The sequence below is a fragment of the Elephantulus edwardii genome, unplaced genomic scaffold (assembly GCF_000299155.1).
Source record: "Elephantulus edwardii isolate Elephantulus edwardi_28Jun2011 unplaced genomic scaffold, EleEdw1.0 scaffold00328, whole genome shotgun sequence".
In the NCBI taxonomy this organism is placed as follows: Eukaryota; Metazoa; Chordata; class Mammalia; order Macroscelidea; family Macroscelididae; genus Elephantulus; species Elephantulus edwardii.
Window position 1 is genome coordinate 1,093,662 of NW_006400078.1, and position 16,656 is coordinate 1,110,317.

Consider the following 16,656-nt stretch of genomic DNA (forward strand, 5'->3'; position numbering starts at 1 on the left):
GAGGGCGAGGGGGGCGCGGTGGACGGAGGGTGAGGGGGGTGAGGATGGCAAGGCATCCTTTTTGTGCACACGGGTTCCATAAGAGCCACATGAAAGGCCTGGCCTGGGGGTCAGAAGGTTCCAGCACTGGCCAGACACCCTAGAAGGTTCACAAATGACACGAGCTGAACCCTCTGTACCCTCCCCCAGAAGCAGTTCTATTATTATCCCCATTTTCTGGATGAGCAAACTGAGTGAGGCTCAGCAAAGAGTGAGCTGCTCAGACTCACCCACCGTCAACCCAACAGGATTCACGGCTGGAGTTAGGGTTTGACTCCACCAGCGGCTCCGTGGGAGAGAGACGGGCCATCTCCTCCTGGGCAATTTACAGCCTCTGGAAACCCCTGCAAAGGGTCAGCTATGAATTGGTTCTGACAGGCACACAGCATCATGGTCCAGGAGGGAGAGGTGGTAGTGACATCCACGTGGAGCCACCCTGCTGACTGAAGGCCACGGCCACTGCCGCGTGGGAATGCACCCGCTGCTCTGGGAAGACAAAGAGCCCTTTGCTCCATGGAGATTTACAGCCTCGGAAACCCACTGGAGGGTCAGGCAAGAGTCAGCTGTGACTGGACAGCGAGGAGAGAGAGAAAGACAGAGAAAGATCATGCAGCAGGCCACATCCAAGCGTGTGGCTTAACCGCCCTCTAGCCTCCACTGTCCATCATGTTTTAATGAGCACAGATAGAACCTTAAGGACAAAGGTGCACCCGACCACAGCGATTTCGACTGCTCCCTGTGCATCTGGAAGACAGACCGTGAATGAGGGAGACCAGAGAAGAGTGCATGCCTTTGAAGCCAGCTGGAGGAGTGTTCGAACCTGGTGACCTGACAGAACAAACGAGTCTGCCTTTGAGGACTTGCCAGCCACGACGGTGAAGCCTCGTCTCACACACCTTGGGCGCGTTGTCAGGAAGGGTCAGTCTTCTGAAAAGGCCATCTTGCTAGGCAAGAAAGAGGGTCAGAACCAGACAGGAAGGCCGGCAGCAAGGTGGGTCAACACAGCCGCTGCAGCGAGGGCTTGGTGAGCTGGGTGAACACCGTGGGGACGGCTCAGGATACAGCAGGGGTCGAGATCTGTGGTTCATGGCTTCACAATGGGCCATGGATGTTCTTAACAACAACGTAAGAGAAAGCCGAGGCTTCTGGCTGCTACCTGGTCTTCTTGCTCTCCCTGCCCTCTTGGCCTTGACCCCTGACAATCTGCACCCAAGACACGGGGTGTCTCCTGTTCCCTCAATCCCCCTACACACTTCTGTGTCTTCCCTCTGAGGCACCTCCTCTGTTCACGAGCCTCATCACGCATACCCATACTGGACGTGGCTCCATTCCCCCCTCATCTATTTATAGCCCACTGATCCTACTCACTCAGGTGGCTCTGTCCTGTCAAACTGGTACTGACTCATGGCTGAACCCTCCAGCAGCTTTTCAGAGGCTGTAAATCACGAAGGAAGAGATTGCCCATTATTACCCTGAGGAGCAGCTGGTGGATTTGAACCACATGCCTTTAAGGTTGCAACCCAGCTCCTTACCGACTGTGCCACCAGAGGTCCTTCCACATGCAGGAGTGATGAATTTGACTGCTACCAGTTAAGTACCTGAATATTCCGGTATTGCTTTATTGATTATGCAAAGGCATTTGACTCTGAACATCATAATAAATTAAGGCTAACGTTGAGAAGAATGGAAATCCCAGAACACTTACTTGTGCTCATGTAAAACTCTCACCTAGATTAAGAGGCAGTTGTCTGAACAGAGGAAGGAAACACTACATGATTTAAAACTAGGGAAAGATGGGCACCAGTGTTGTATCCTTTCTCTATACCTATTCAATCTGTACACTGAGCAAATCGTTTGAGAAGCTGGACTCTCTGAAGAAGAGCGTGGCATCAGGATCAGAGGAAAACTCAACAACCTACGTTATGCAAATGACACAACCTTGCTTGCTGAAAGTGAGGACTTGAAGGTCTTGCTGCAGAAGATCATAGACTACAGTCTTCAGGGGGGGATTACATCTCAACATCCATAAAGTGAAAATTCTCACCCCTGGGCCAATAGGCAACATCATGATAGATGGAGAAAAGATTGAAATTGTCAATGGCTTCATCTTACTTGGATTCATAATCAATACACTAGGTACCAGCAGTCAGGAGATCAGGAGACATATTGCACTGCAAAAGCCTGTAGTCAGGGAGCTCTCCAAATTGCTGAGGGGCAATGATGTCCATTTAAAGACTAAGGTGTGCCTTATTCAGTCTTTTCAATAATTCGCTATGCATCTGAGAGCTGGACAATGATTAAGAATGGCAGAAGAAGAATTGCTGTCTTTTGAATTATGGTGTTGGAGAAGAGTATTAAATATCCCATGGACTGCCAAAAGAACAAACAACTGTGCCTTGGAGAATATACACGTGAGTGCTCTTTGGAGGCAAAGATGATAAAGCTTCATCTCACATACTTTGGGGATGCTGTTAGGAGAGGTTATTCTTTGGAGAAAGACATCATGCTTGGAAAGGTGGAGGGCTGGGTAAGAGAGGAAGACCTTCAACCAGCTGGAGGGACACAGTGACGCAGCATTGGGCTCGCGTGTGTCAGAGACTGTGCAGATGGACGGATAGGACAGAGTTCAGCTCTGTTGTTCACAGGGTTGCTATGAGTTACACGGTACCTAACAACCATCTTTACTTTTGAGCTGTGTGTCTGGGGTCGAGTTGTTTAACCTTTTGATGCCTCCAGAGATAATAATTGGACTCAAACACCAAGACTGTGACGAACAGGGCAAGTATTTAGAATAGTTCTGGACCAGAAGGGACAAAAGGATTGTTCCCACAGCTGGTCTTGTGGCTGTGGAGTTGGCTTGACCTGAATCTACCCTCAGACTGTAAATTCTCGAAAGGAGCCCTGTTCCTCTTTTGTGACCCCACTTGCACATCGTGTCTGGTGCGTCTTAGGGGTGGAAGAAGCATGCCCTCGAGCAAGTCGTGTGGTTTACATACTGGTGGTCAGAGATGGTGACATGGCTCCTCCCAGGGTCAGGCTGTCCCCTGAAGCCAGGGAAGAAGTGGGCTGGGCGCTCGGGGAAGGGGGAGAGCCCTCACCTGAGACACGATGGTGGACGTGAAGCGGGTGGTGTTGTAGACCCAGCCATCCACGCACGGCTCCGTGTCGGCCTCGCTCCAGCTGGTGGCCGTGGCATTGAGGTCCAGGAGCTGCCACTGCGGGTGGCGGAAGCGGAGACACTGGTGGGGCTCCTGGTGGGGGCCTGGGGGGATGGAGACGGTCAGCAGGGCCTTGAGGGAGAGGTTTTGGGGAGTCATGGAGCTATTGTCCAGCAGAGGAGTCCAGCAGCGGTGGCTCGGGATGGCGGCTGAGAAGTTCTCCAGGAGCAGATGCCAGGGCAACAGGCAGGAGGGCAGGAGGATTGTGACGAGCAGCAGGGCATGGAAGAGTCCCTTGTCCCCCACCAGCTCCAAGAGATTGGAGAATGCCATCGCCGGCTGCTGGTGTCCAAGGTCGGGGCTGCGGCCTTCTAAAAACAGGTGAGTACCGTGCCCCTGAGCCAGCCACCCAAGCAGGACCTGGGTCACCAAGACCTCTGGCCTTCCTGGTCTACAAGTAACCAATGAGGTCAGTCCTCATCACTCTTGTGCTGGGGACAAACTCCGCCTACAGCAGCTTCCAGGCTGTCACCCTCCTTGTCCCGGAGGTGGAGTGGGGGGGTGGGGGGTGGGGGGGGGGGGGGGGAGTGAAAAGGTCAAAGTCTTGGCGTCAGAGCTCCACCATCTCTCCTCCGTTAAAGATCAAGCTGGTTTTTAAATAACATACAATGTTTCAATGTTACTGAATTACAAATTGGGAGAGAAGTCACAATGTAGCTATTGGCTCCATTAAAGTTTAATCCTGAGTGTAGTTTCCCCGGGTTGCAGAAGCTGGATTTCCTGAATGAGTGGCCAGCTGAGTTCCGCGAAATCTTCAATTTTCAGAACTTTCTTGTAACTCAATAAATGATTGGTGTAACATTACCCCATAGGTGTTCTCACTTGAATTTCACTTCCATTAAATCAGAACCGACTCAGAGCTGACCCTCCACCCGGTTTTCAGAGGCTGTAAATCACCCGGGAGGAGACTGCCCATTCATTCATCTCTCAAGGAGTAACTGGTGGATTTGAACCACCAGAGAGGCGCTGTCTCCCTACCAGCTCCATCCAGGGTCTGGGCGGTGCAAAACAGTAACGCACAGGGCTAGTAACCAAAAAAGGTGTTCTGGTAGGTTAGTGGTGAGGAGTCGTGCTGCCCACCCAAAGGCAGGCAATTCAAATCCACCAGCTGTTCCTTGTAAGAAAGAGGACAATCTCCTCCCAGGTGACGTACAGCCTCTAAAAACTTGCTGGAGGGTCAGCTCAGAGTCATTTCAGACTCCATGCCACACAAGAACAGCAACTCCAAAAGGTGGTTCTGTGGGCCTTGCGGGCTTGTGTTGCTAACTCAAGGGGGGGGGGTTGTCTCTCTAGCGGTTCGAATCCACCACCAGCTCCACAGGTGAGAGAGAGGTGATCTCTTCTCATGTGATTTACAGCCTCTGGGGGAGCAGGACAGGCCAGGAATGTGCTCTGTTGTGCACAGGACATTAATAACAATGACCATCTTGATGGACACAGACCACTGGGCCTTGCCTCCTCAGGCCGGCGGGATGAGTGGTGGGGCCAAGCTTTCAGCTCGTCTTGTGCACCGTCCAGGTGATGGCGACTCAGAGTGACCCAGTGCAAGGGAGTCAAACTGCTCCATGGGGTCCTCTGAGCTGCTGTCTTTTCAGGGCACTGCCAGCGGAGTGGCCGTAGGCTCAGACCCCCCAAGTTTTGGGTTAGGAGCTCAGAGTTTAACCATTTCATCACTGAACCCCCAAACCCAAACCCACTCCCAGTAAGTCAATTCCTCCCCCCTTTTCAAGTTTCCCACATCTTTAGCGGAGGAGACTGTCCACCTGCTTCCTGCTGAGGGGCGAATGGATTTGAACTGTTAACCTTCCAGTTATGCACCGTGCTCCCAGCCCCCCTTGCCGCTAGAAGTGCTAACATCTGACCCCAGGGATGAAAACCCCAAGGCGTGCCATTCATGTGAGTGGAGCGTGTGTGTGTGTGTGTGTGTGTGTGTGTGTGTGTGTGGTAGCTGAAGCCCTAACCCATCCCAGGATGGGAAGGGGGTGGCTCTCCAGGGCTCCTGGGGTCCAGTGCACTCCTGACATCCGCTCACCTCCTAGGCAGTGCAGAGAGACCAGTTTGTAGATGCACTATTTCAGGAAGCTTCTATTTCCAGGTTCCAGGTTGTCTCTATGACACTGCAAGCTCCCCCCGCCCCCCCCCCAGGTAGGATCCAAGGCCATGATTGACTGGTGTCTCCTTGGAGTCCCTCCTGAGTGAGACCTGAGGCTGAGGAGGGTGGGCTGAGGAGGCAATCAAGTTATACACCATGAGCTAGGGGGGTGGGGAAGGAGGGCAGCAGAGGGGGCAGCCAGCCCCCACCCATTGCTCCACGTGGCCTGTGCTGCCAGATAGCTGCCCCTACACACACACACACACACACACACACACACACACACCCACACCCCTGCATCATCTAAGGCTGCCCTGGAGAATGCTGCTCCAATCCCCCAGAAAGGGAGCTGAGACCCTCAGTATGTCCTCTGATGTCCTGGGCAGCCCACCGGCTGGAAGCTCACCTCATCTCCTGGACTCAAGAGCTCAGGGCTCGGATCATCATTCGTGCTGGTGGGGGATGTGTGAGATCCTTTCCTTCCACCGAGGTGCTGAGAGGGGCAGTGTGTGGGGTGAGCTGTGTCGTGGGCCTCTGAACCCCAGATTCCAGAACTCTCCAGAGTATACCCAGGCAGGAAGCAATGATCCTGGGCCTGGATTTCAAAGTGGGACACCTTTCTCTCTGCGTCTAGGGCAGGAGAGCAGTGTTTCAGCAGAGATGGAGGGTGCCTGGCCATGCCAAGGCGCAAACCAGATGCAGCTAGTGGCAGGCTGGCCTCCCAAGCCTGGTGCTGGCTTCTGTGATAGGGTCCCCACTGTCTTCACAGGGACCGCTCCTGGCCCATGACCTTGAGCACTGACCTCCCTCGCTGAGCCCCCAGGTACCAGTCTGTGAAATGGAGCTGTAGCCATCCATACTGGTGTTTTTCAAACCTTGGTGTGCTTCAGAAACCACAGTCACATTGGCCAAAATGTAGCTTCCAGGGCCTCTGTTTCCAGGCTGGGCTGTGCCCAGGAACAGGCTTTTAAAGGTAGCAGCCCAGGAGTGCCCCCCCCCCACACTGAGAGTGATGCCTGCAGTGTCCCTGAGTGACAAGGCATGGAGGGGCCCCCAATTCTACCTCCTCCACTCGCTTTAGAAAGCCGTCTCTTCTTTCCTGCCCTTTGCCGGCGTGGATCCCCCCCTTAGCTTTGATTACAGCAGAAGGTCAAACCTCCTGGATTTGCCAGAAGGCTCTCGGAATCTCCAGCTGACTTTCTGCTTCCAGGCCAAGGGATTTTAAAAAAAAATCTGTAATTTTCACTATTTTGGGGGGCACTGCTGGGGGCAGGGCTCAGCGTGGCTGCTCTGCCACCTGGTGGTCACACCTGGGATCGCAGCAGTTCCATCCTGGACCACAGCCTGGGCAGCGTCCACGTGCCCATCCTCCCAGGCTGCAGGCTCCCCCGGCGTTCCCTCCTCTTGCACCATCTCCATCATCTCCACTTCGCTCAAGCACACTGCTGCAGCATCCTTCTCCAGGGTCTGGACCCTATTGTTATTAGAAGCCATCAGGTCTACTACGATTCACAGTAACCTCATAGATTGGGCTCTGTCCCTCTATCGTGCTCTCCAGCTTCTCAGGGTGGGGGTCCTAGCTGTGAAGTGAGCCTTCAGTTCTGCAGGAAGGCGCTGCGAGCTTGGAAGTGAAGCGTACCAGCCCTACCTAGAAGCAGAATCCTGGAGGGGGGGGGAGGGAATGTGAAATTGTTTACTTTTTGTTGTTGTTAGGTGTCATCGAGTCGAGTACAACTCATAGTGACCCTGTGAACAGCAGATCTGACCCCCCTCCTATCCCGTGCCATCTTCACACTTCCTGATACACTACAGCCCGTTCTGGCAGTTACCATGTCAATCCACCTGGTTGAGGACCTTCCTCTCCCTCGCTGACTCTCCACCTTTCCAAGCATCATATCCCTCTCCAAAGAATAGCCCCTCCTAGCAACATGCCCAGAGTGTGTGGGGTGAGATCTCACCATCAAAGGGCACTCCGGCTGCGCCCTTTCCAAGACATATTTATTTGTCCTCTTGGGAGTCTAGGGATGTTCAGTGCTCTTCTCCAACACCACAGCTCAAAGGCATCAATTCTTCTCCTGTCATCCTTGTTTATTGTCTAGCTCTCAGATGCACAGCAAGTGATCTGAAAAACCAAGGCCTGAGTCAGCCACACCTTAGTCCTTAAACTGACATCATTACTCCTTAATAATTTGGAGAGGTTTCTAACTGCAGACTTTCCCAATGCAATACATCTCCTGATTTCCTGACTGCTGGTACCAATTAATTGGTGGGTCCAAGTAGATAATTATAGTAGTGTAGCGATAGAGCCCAGATTGGAAATTATTGAAATGAGGAAAACCAGTGACAAACATAGTTTAATAATTGGAACGTGGAATGTACATAGCTTGACTGTTGGAAAACTGGTAATTGTGAAAAATGAAATGGAACGCATGAGCACTGACACACTAGGCATTAGTGAGATGAGATGGACGAGCTTTGGCCACCTGGAGTCAGACAATCATCCGGCATATTAGGCTGGGAATAAAAACCAGAAGAACGGTGTTGCATTCATAGCCGAAAAAGTCAATTTCAAGTTCCATCCTGAAATGCAATGTTGTGGGTGACAGGGTATTATCCATAAGCATGCACGGAGGACCCGTGAACATGACTACTATTCAACTATACGCTCCTACATCTAGAGTCAAAGAGGAAGAGACTGACAAGTTTTACCAAATTTTGCACTGTGAAATTGACCGTAGATGCAATCAAGATTTGTTAATGACGTGCTAGTGACTCTATTTGTGACCAGTTGGCGACTGGAATGCAAAACTTGGAAACAGTGAAGAAGAAACAGTAGTTGGAAAATAGGGGCTTGGCGATGGAAATTGTGGACCGCAGATCAGTAAATGAGTGCAAATGAGCTGTGTTTGCCTTGCTGACTGGATCACGAGTGTTGCCCATGTGTTCTATACGGCCATTGCAACGAGCTGTCAAACAAAGCCGAGAAATAGAGGTTCCCGTGGGAGGGACCCTGTGTCACAAAGTGTGAAACATGGAGGGAGGAGGCGCCTCTGACCTCTGCCTCATGTTAAAAATCCATAGACTTTAGTAAAAAGTAATCATTTCATCATTCTGTAAATGAATCTTCCAAGGACTTGTGTGGCTTGTAAAACGTTGTCTGGTTGGTTCTGCTTCATGGGACCTTTGTCCTTGATTCCTGTAAGAGAGGAACCGTAAGTCGGTGTTATGTGCTATTGAGTCACCTCCGACTCATAGCAACCCTATCGACAATGGCTCTGAACCTTCCCTGTCCTGAGTCAATGTCACTGCCTCTGACAAACCTGACCCCACAGTCACTGTGCCAACCCATCTCATCCAGGATCTTCCTCTCTTGTGCTGACTCTCCTCCCTTCCAAGAACGGTGTCCTTTTCCAAGGACTGGCCCCGTCTGACAATACGCCCAAAGTATGTGAGACCAAACTTCAAAAGCCTTGCCTCTAAGGAACAACCAGTCACCCTAAGACAGGTCTGTCTGTTTTCTTAGCGGTTCACAGTAAGTTCCATACTCTTCTCCAGCACCACAACTCAAAGCCATCGATTCTTCTTCTGTAGGAAGATTCTTTTTCTCTGGCTTAAGCAAATGGAAATTTATTTTCTAATAGTTTGTTGTTGTTGCTATGTGCCATCAAGTCACCTGCAACTCATAGTGACCCTATTTACAACATCTCCAAAGCCTGCCCTGTCCTGAGCCAATCTCACTGACTCCACCACACCTACCTCCATTACCCCAGTTACTTTATCAAAGCATTTCATTGGGGTCTTCCTCTCCTGCGCTGTCCCTCCATCCTTCCAAGCATGATGTCCTTTTCCAAGGGTTGACCCCTTCTGCCCATGTGCCCAAAGTATGTGAGATGGAGCTTCAAAATCCTAGCCTCCAAGGAGAAACTTGGTTTCACCCTCTCCAAGACAGACTTATTTGGGTTTTTTTGTTAGTCCATCGTATGTTCAAGACTCTTCTCCACAACTCAAAAGCATCAATTCTTCTGTCATCCTTAGTCATTATCCAGCTCTCTGAGGTGTAGCAAGCAATTGCAAAGATCATGGCCTGGATAGGTGCACTTTAGTCTCTAGAAAGACATTATTGCTTCTCAGTACTCTGGAGAGCTCCCTGACAACAGATTTTCCCAGTGCAATTTGTCTTTTGACTTCCTGACTGCTGGTGTCAATAGTGTTGATTGTGGAGCTGAGCAATTTGTAATTGTTAACAACTTCAATCTCTTCTCCATCTATCATGGTGCTGCCAATTGGCCCAGTGGTGAGAATCTTTGTTTTCTTGATAGTAAGCTTCAATCAGTATTGAAAACTGTAGTCCTTGACCTTCTGCAGCAGGTGCTTCAGGTCCTCCTCAGTTTCAGCAGACTGGGTTGTGTCATCTGCGTAATGTAGGTTGATAGAAGTTGTTTTGTTAGCTACTATCAGGTAGACTTTTGGTGGCCTAGTGCTAAGAAGTGGTCCTGCAATCTCAAAGGCACACCATCTGAATACATCAGCTGTTCCAAGGGAGAAGGATGGGCAATCTCCCTCTCGTGACATTTGAAAACCCACCAGAGGGTCACCTATGGGTCAGTTCTGACTCAATGGCACAAAGAACAACAGCATTGCGTAGACTACTACCCACAGCAACCCTTTGGACAACAGCCTGCACCTTGCCTTATTCTCACCCATCCTCACACCCTCTGATAGTGCCCATTTTTGCAGTGTGTCAGTCCATCTTGTTAAGGGTCTTCCTCTCTTTCTCTGACCTTCCATTCCCAATACGGTGTATTTTTCCAAGGAGTGGCAAACATGCCAACATGCCCAACATATCTGAGATGAAGTATCACCATCCTTGTCTCTAAGGAGCGCTCTGGTTGCATTTTCTCCAAGCAGACTTGTTTGTTTTTTTGGCAGTCCATGGGCCATTCCAATTCTGCAACACCACAACTCAAAGACATTGCTGCTTCTGCCATCCTTAGCCACTGTCCAACTTTCAGATGCATGTTGTTGTTGTTATGCACCAAGTCGCCTGTGACTTATAGTGACTCTATATACAACAGCTCGGAACCCTGTCCAGTCCCCACTATCTCTGGGCCAGTCTCACTCTCTCTGACACACCTACCACGATGAGCTCCAATTACTGTGTCAATCCATCTCAGCTTGGGTCTTCCTCTCCTGTGCTGTCCCTCCACCTTTCCAAGCATGATGTCCTTCTCCAAGGGCTGGTCTCTCCTGGCCACGTGTCCAAAGTATATGAGATGGAGTTTCAAAGTCCTTACCTCCAAGGAGCAGCTTGGTTTCACTCTCTCCAGGACAGATATGTTTGTCCTCTTGGAAGTCCATGGTACGTTTAACACTCTTCTCCAGCACCACAACACAAAGGTATCAATTCTTCTTCTGTGAAGCTTATTGTTGTTGTTGTTGGTTGCCTTCGAGTTGAACACGACTCAGTGACCCTATGAACAAAAGGCCTGAAGCCCTCTACAACTATCAACATTTATCAAAGTTTCTGGAGGCATGTTATTTAGGAAGTGGATGCCACTCCTTCCAAACCTGTCATAGTGTGTTATTGTTGTGTGCCATTGAGTTGCCTGCGATGTACAGCAGCTCTGAACCCTTCCTTGTCCTGAGCTAGTTTCACTAATTCTGACACATCAACCCCCATCATCCCGGTTACTGTATCAATGCATCTCATCCGGGGTCTCCCTCGCCTGTGCTATCCATCGACTCTTCTGAGCATGAAGTCTTTCTCAAAGGACTGATCTCTTCTGGCCACATACCAACTGTAGCAAGTAAATATGAGATGATGGTTTGGGTAGGGCACACCTTAGTCTTTATACTGACACCCTTGCTCTTTAGCATTTTGGAGAGGTGCTTGACAGCAGATTATCACAATGCAATGCATCTTTTGGTTTCTTGGCTGCTGTTTCTTATTGTTAATTGATGAGGATTTTTTTTGAAAGGGACATCATGATTTGAAAGATAAAGAAAGGATCAACAAAGAAGAGGAAGGTCTCCAAAGAGATGGATTGACATGGTGACATCAGCAATGGGCTTTAGAGTGTCAGAGACGATAAGGATGGCTCGGGACAGGGAAGGGCTCAGGTCGGCCGTTCACAGGGTTGTTATGAGTTGTCTTCAACTCAACGACACCTAATAACAACTACAACATGCATCAGAACCAACTTGATGGTACTTAGCAACATTAACACCATCTGTAAAGGAAATATCCAGAGGTGTTGTCTGGTAAATAGCTGTAACCTGAGTGTTCCTGTTGTTGTCAGAAGCCACCTGGCAGGAATGGGGGTTAGAAGTCCAACCCAGGAGGCCAGTTGTAGGGAAGACTGGCTGTCTGTGAGCTCTCTGCCCTCTTCCCTCCTCCCCCTGCCCCTCCTCCTCCATCTGTCCTCCCCTCCCTCCTCCCTTTTCCCTTCTTTCTCTTTCTCTCTCCCCCTCCATGGAAGGAAATCAGGAAATCCTTGTCTCCTTCAGCCTTTGGGCCCAGCATTCCCTGGAGATCTCCATGTCTGCTGGCTGTCCCTGCACCAAGGAGCATCATCCCAGAGAATGGGATCCAAACAGACGACCTTCAGTCCTGGCGATTATTTCTCAGTGGTGCTGAAATCCTTCCTCTCAGGCTGCTTAACTCATGTGTTATCTCTATTTTGGTGCGTGTGTGTGTGTGTGTGTGTGTGTGTGTGTGTGATTTCCAGTCATAACCGACTCACAGTTGACCCTCCAGCTGGTTTTCAGAGGCTGTAAATCACGAAGGAGGAAATTGTCACCTTTCTCCTGAGGAGCAGCTAGTGGATTTGAACTGATTGCCTTTGGGTTAGTGGTCCGGTTCCTTATCTACTAGGCCACCAGAGCTCCCTCTGTTGTCTCTGGGGATCTCAAAGGTACTACCAGTCACAGGCTTGAGAGATCCCGTCCATCCGATCGGGGCTTTGACAGGATTAAAGGGTCCCCCTTCCTTCCTCCAACCTCGTCCATCTGTTGGGCTTCTCACTCACAAAGGTCATGATCAACCCTGTATCCCATCCTGGGTGACCCTGGCAACCTCTGCTGTACTCGTGGCCACAGCCGCAGTTACAGGGCCAATCTACCTCCTTGAAGGTCTTTCTTCTCTAACTTTCTTCCCAGCATGATGTCTTTTCACAAGGACTGGCCCTTCCCAACAGCATGCAAAGCCTGTGAGATGACTTTTACCATCTTAGCCTCTAAGGTGAGCCCAGGTTGCATCTCCAGGAAATACTTGTGTGCTCATTTGCAGTCCAGGGGATGTTCACTAACGACTCTTCTCAAGTTCAAAGGCATCATGTGCACCTTAGACTTCCAGCTGACTACCTCATTCTTTACACTTTGGAGAGGCCCTTGACTGCCAGTTTCTCCAATAAAACATAATTTTTGATTTCTTGACTGCTGCTACCATGAATATTAATTGTGGATCCAAGTAAAACGAAATAATTTACAACTTCAATACTTTCTCTGTCTATCATGATGTGTCTATTTGTCTAGGGGTGAGAATTTTTGTTTTCTTAATGTTGTTAACATATAGTTTATCTTTAAAGTGGTTATCTTTGATATTTTTCAGTAAGTGCTTTATGTCTTACTGAAAAGCACTGATTTCACTTTCTGAAAGCAACTTGTATTGTTTGCAAAATCTAGGCCGTTGGTAAGTCTTCCTTTAATCCTGAGGCCACCTTCTGTTTTATATACTTGGCTTCTCAAAGTATATGCAGTTACACTGGGGAAGTCTGCCAGAAAAGACCTCCTTGAGGAGCTAAAGAGCAAGAGTGCAGTTTGAAGACTAACGTGCACCTAGTTGTAAGCTATGGTCTTGCGTTTGCCTTGCATGCATCTGACAGTTGGGCGATCAACAGGAAAGATCAGAGAATAGTCAATTACTCTTTTGAATCATTGTGTTGGAGAGGAGACAAACAAACTATGGACTGTCAGAACTCCCCAAATCTGTTTTGGAGGAAGAGCAATGGTTCTTAAAGGTAAGGGGGGTGGAACCTCAACTCACGTACTTTGGGTATGTTGTTGGGAGGGTCCGGCCGCCCTTAGACAAAGACATCATTCAGGGAAGGCAGAGCGTCGGTATATCCAGGGAAGGCATAGACGGGAATACAGTCAGCAAGACAGACTGACAGACACGGTGACCACCACACGGGCGTGAGCACGGAGGAGCTTGGATCCCGAAGACGCTGCAGGACGGGGTGCGGCTCAGGTCTGCTGACCATGGGGTGCTATGAGGTGTGGTCAGCGTGATGGCCTAACGCAAGGACAGTAGCAAACAATCGCCCCTCTGTTTTGTATTGGCTTTGCTGTCACCCAGCTTATCAACTTACTGATTTTTCCTCCTCTTTTCTTCTCCTCTTCCTGTCTCTCTAAGGTGCCATGGAGTCGAGATATAAGAGAGATTGAACAAGGAAGTGAGAGAAGCAGAGACGGGAGAAGAGAGATGTCAGACCACTCTAAGTTCACTGGGAGCAGAAGCCCGGAGCTGACAGAGAGAGAGAGAGTGTGAGTGTGAGTGTGTGTGTATGAGTGAGTGTGAGAGTGGGAGAGAGTGTGAGTGTGTGCATGTGTGAGAGAGTGAGTATGTGTGACAGTGTGAGTGTGTGTGAGAGAATGTGTGTGGGTGTGTGTGAGTGTGTGAGAATGTGAGTGTGAGTGTGTGATAGTGGGTGAGAGAGAGTGTGAGTGTATGTGTGTGAAAGAGAGTATGTGTGCGAGTGTGTGTGTGATTGTGAGAGTGTGTGAGGGAGAGTGTGAGTGTGAGAATGTGTGTGTGAGAGAGAAACTGTGTGAGAAAGTGTGTGAGAGTGCATTAGTTTATGTGTGTATATGAGGGTGAATGTGTGAGAGTGCGTGTGAATGTGAGAGAGAGCACGTGTGTGAGAGTGAATGTGTATGTGTGAAAGAGTGTGAGAGAGAGAGTGTGTGGGTGAGAGAGAATGTGTGAGAGTGTGTGTGTGAGAGAGAGAATGTGTGTGTGAGAGGAAGAGTGTGAGAGAGAGTGTGTGTGTGTGTGTGTGTGTGTATGTGTGTGAGAGAGGAAGTGTTTGTGTGAGAGTGTGTGTGTATGTGTGTGAGAGAGAGAGAGAGAGAGAGAGAGCGCGCGCGAGCACGCACTTTCCCTTAAAGCGGTGCTGTCAATATGGACTTGTAGGCTCCTAACGGTGAGAAAGGAGCCTCTGCTTGTGAAAGCCGCCCTTGGGGCATCTCTGTTAGAGCAGCGTGAGATAACTAAGACCCTCTGTCTTGCCAGCAGCATTTGGGTTGCGAGTTAGTGTCTTAGCGTGACCCTAACAAAAGCTCCACCAGCGGGCACCTTATCAGAAAAGAAACGTCTTCTAGTTCTAGGGGTTAGTGGTCCAGATTCAGAGAGCCCATAAAGGATCAAGGGGAAGAGCTTTGCTTGTCCCTTCATGTAACGGATTTAACTCTGTGTGCCCAAAATATGTGTTGAGATCTCAGCCCACGTACCCGTGCAGCAGGAGCCCTGTGGGCTCAGTGTGTTGGGCTGGTGACTCGAGGAACTCACCTACCGATCCAGGGGGGGAAATGGGCTGACTCCTAAAGACCTACAAGCTTGGAAGGCCGGGGAGCTGGAATCCACTAGGTGGCAAAGAGCTTGGTTTTGATTTTTAATGCCTGCAGATATCATCCTGTTTGGGAAGAGGGTTTTCTTTGTCATGAGGTCCTATCAATGCAGGCCATGTCCCAGCCCTAGTCGCTTCTGAGTTATAAAAAGAGCAGGTGCCGTGAGCCGACTCGCAGTGACCCTGTGAACAATGGCTCTGAACCTTGACCTGTCCTGAGCCAGCCTCACCACCTCCGACACACATTGCCACAATCGCTATGCCGAACCAACTCCTCAGGGTTCCTCCTCTCTTGTGCTGACCCTCAGCCTTTCCAAGAATGATGTCCTTCTGGAAGGACAGGCCGCTCTTGACAACATGGATGGAGTATGTGAGATGGGGCTTCACTGTCCTTGTCTCCAAGGGGCAGCCTGGGTTCATTCTCTCCAGGCCAGATCTGCTTTTCTCTTGGCGTCCATGGGATGTTCAAGACTCTTCTCCAGCACCACGACTCAAAGGCACTGACTCTTCTGTCATCCTTAGTCAGCTCCCAGATACATAACAAGCAACTGAGATGACTAAGACTTGAATCAGGCCACCTTAACCTTTGGACTCACATCATTTCTCCTTAGCACTCTGGGGAGGTCCTCGACAGTAAATTTTCCCATCTTTTGATTTCCCGACTCCAAAGGTGTCGATTGTGGATCAACAATGTAAGATGAAATTGTTAACAGCTTCAATTATTTCTCCATCTCTCATGACACCTATTGGCCTGGTGGTGAGGATTTTTCTTTTTTTGGCGTTGAGATTCCATCAAAGCTCTTCAAGTCCTCCTTACTTTCGCAAGCAAAGCTATGTCATCTGTATGGTGCAGGCTGATGAGTCTTCCCTCGATCAATCCTCTTCTTTATAAAATCCAGTTTTCTCGAATGATCTTCAATGTTCAGTATATAGGGTGAAAAGGCATGAGAAAGGACACATCCCTGACACACTTCTTTCTTGGCTCTGAACTGTGTATTATTACCTTGCTCTGGACCACAGCTTCTTGGTCTAGCTGTGGTTTTGCATGAGCACAATCAAGTGATCTAAGATTCCCATTCTTTTCAGTGTTTGATTTGTTGTGATCCACAGTCAAACATCTTTGTATAGTTGGTAAAACACAAACATCCTTCTGTTACTCTCTGCTTATGCTTAGCCCTTCTGCTACTGTTACCTTCGTAACCCTTCTGTTACTCTCAGTCGAGAGCCATCTGACAGTAGCAACGATTTCCCTAAGTTCTGGTAGTTCTCTGTTGATGTACTAGCTGCTTTTTTATAATCTCCAGCAAGATTTTACTTGATTATGATATTGTTCTATATTTCCCACATTCTCTTAGATCACCTTTCTTGGGGATGGGAATAAATATGGATTTCTTTCAGTCAGTTGGTCAGGTAGCTGTCCTCCAGATTTCTTGGCACAACCTGGTGAACACATCCAGGGCCACATCTGTTTATTCAAATATGTCAAATTGGTATTTCTTCAATTTCTGGAGGAAGAGGAGGAGGAGGAGAAGGAAGATGAGGAATAGCAGTAGTTGTTGTTGTTATGTGCCGTCGAGTTGTTTGTGACTCATAGTGACCCTATGTACAACAGCCCTAAACCCTGCTCTATCCTGTGCCAATCGCATTGCCTCTGACACACCCATCCCGATTACCCCAGTCA

At 49.4% G+C, this 16,656-nt stretch overlaps 1 protein-coding gene across 1 annotated transcript in view; it reads right to left on the reverse strand.

Moving 5' to 3' along the window:
* The window catches only part of SLC22A11 (solute carrier family 22 (organic anion/urate transporter), member 11), a 24,748-nt gene extending 21,218 nt beyond the window's left edge, over window positions 1-3,530 (reverse strand). Inside the window, exon 1 of the mRNA XM_006901482.1 lies at window positions 3,138-3,530. Within this exon, the coding sequence (XP_006901544.1) occupies window positions 3,138-3,530 (393 nt within the window). The remainder of the gene's footprint in view (window positions 1-3,137) is intronic.
* Window positions 3,531-16,656: the final 13,126 nt, after the last annotated feature.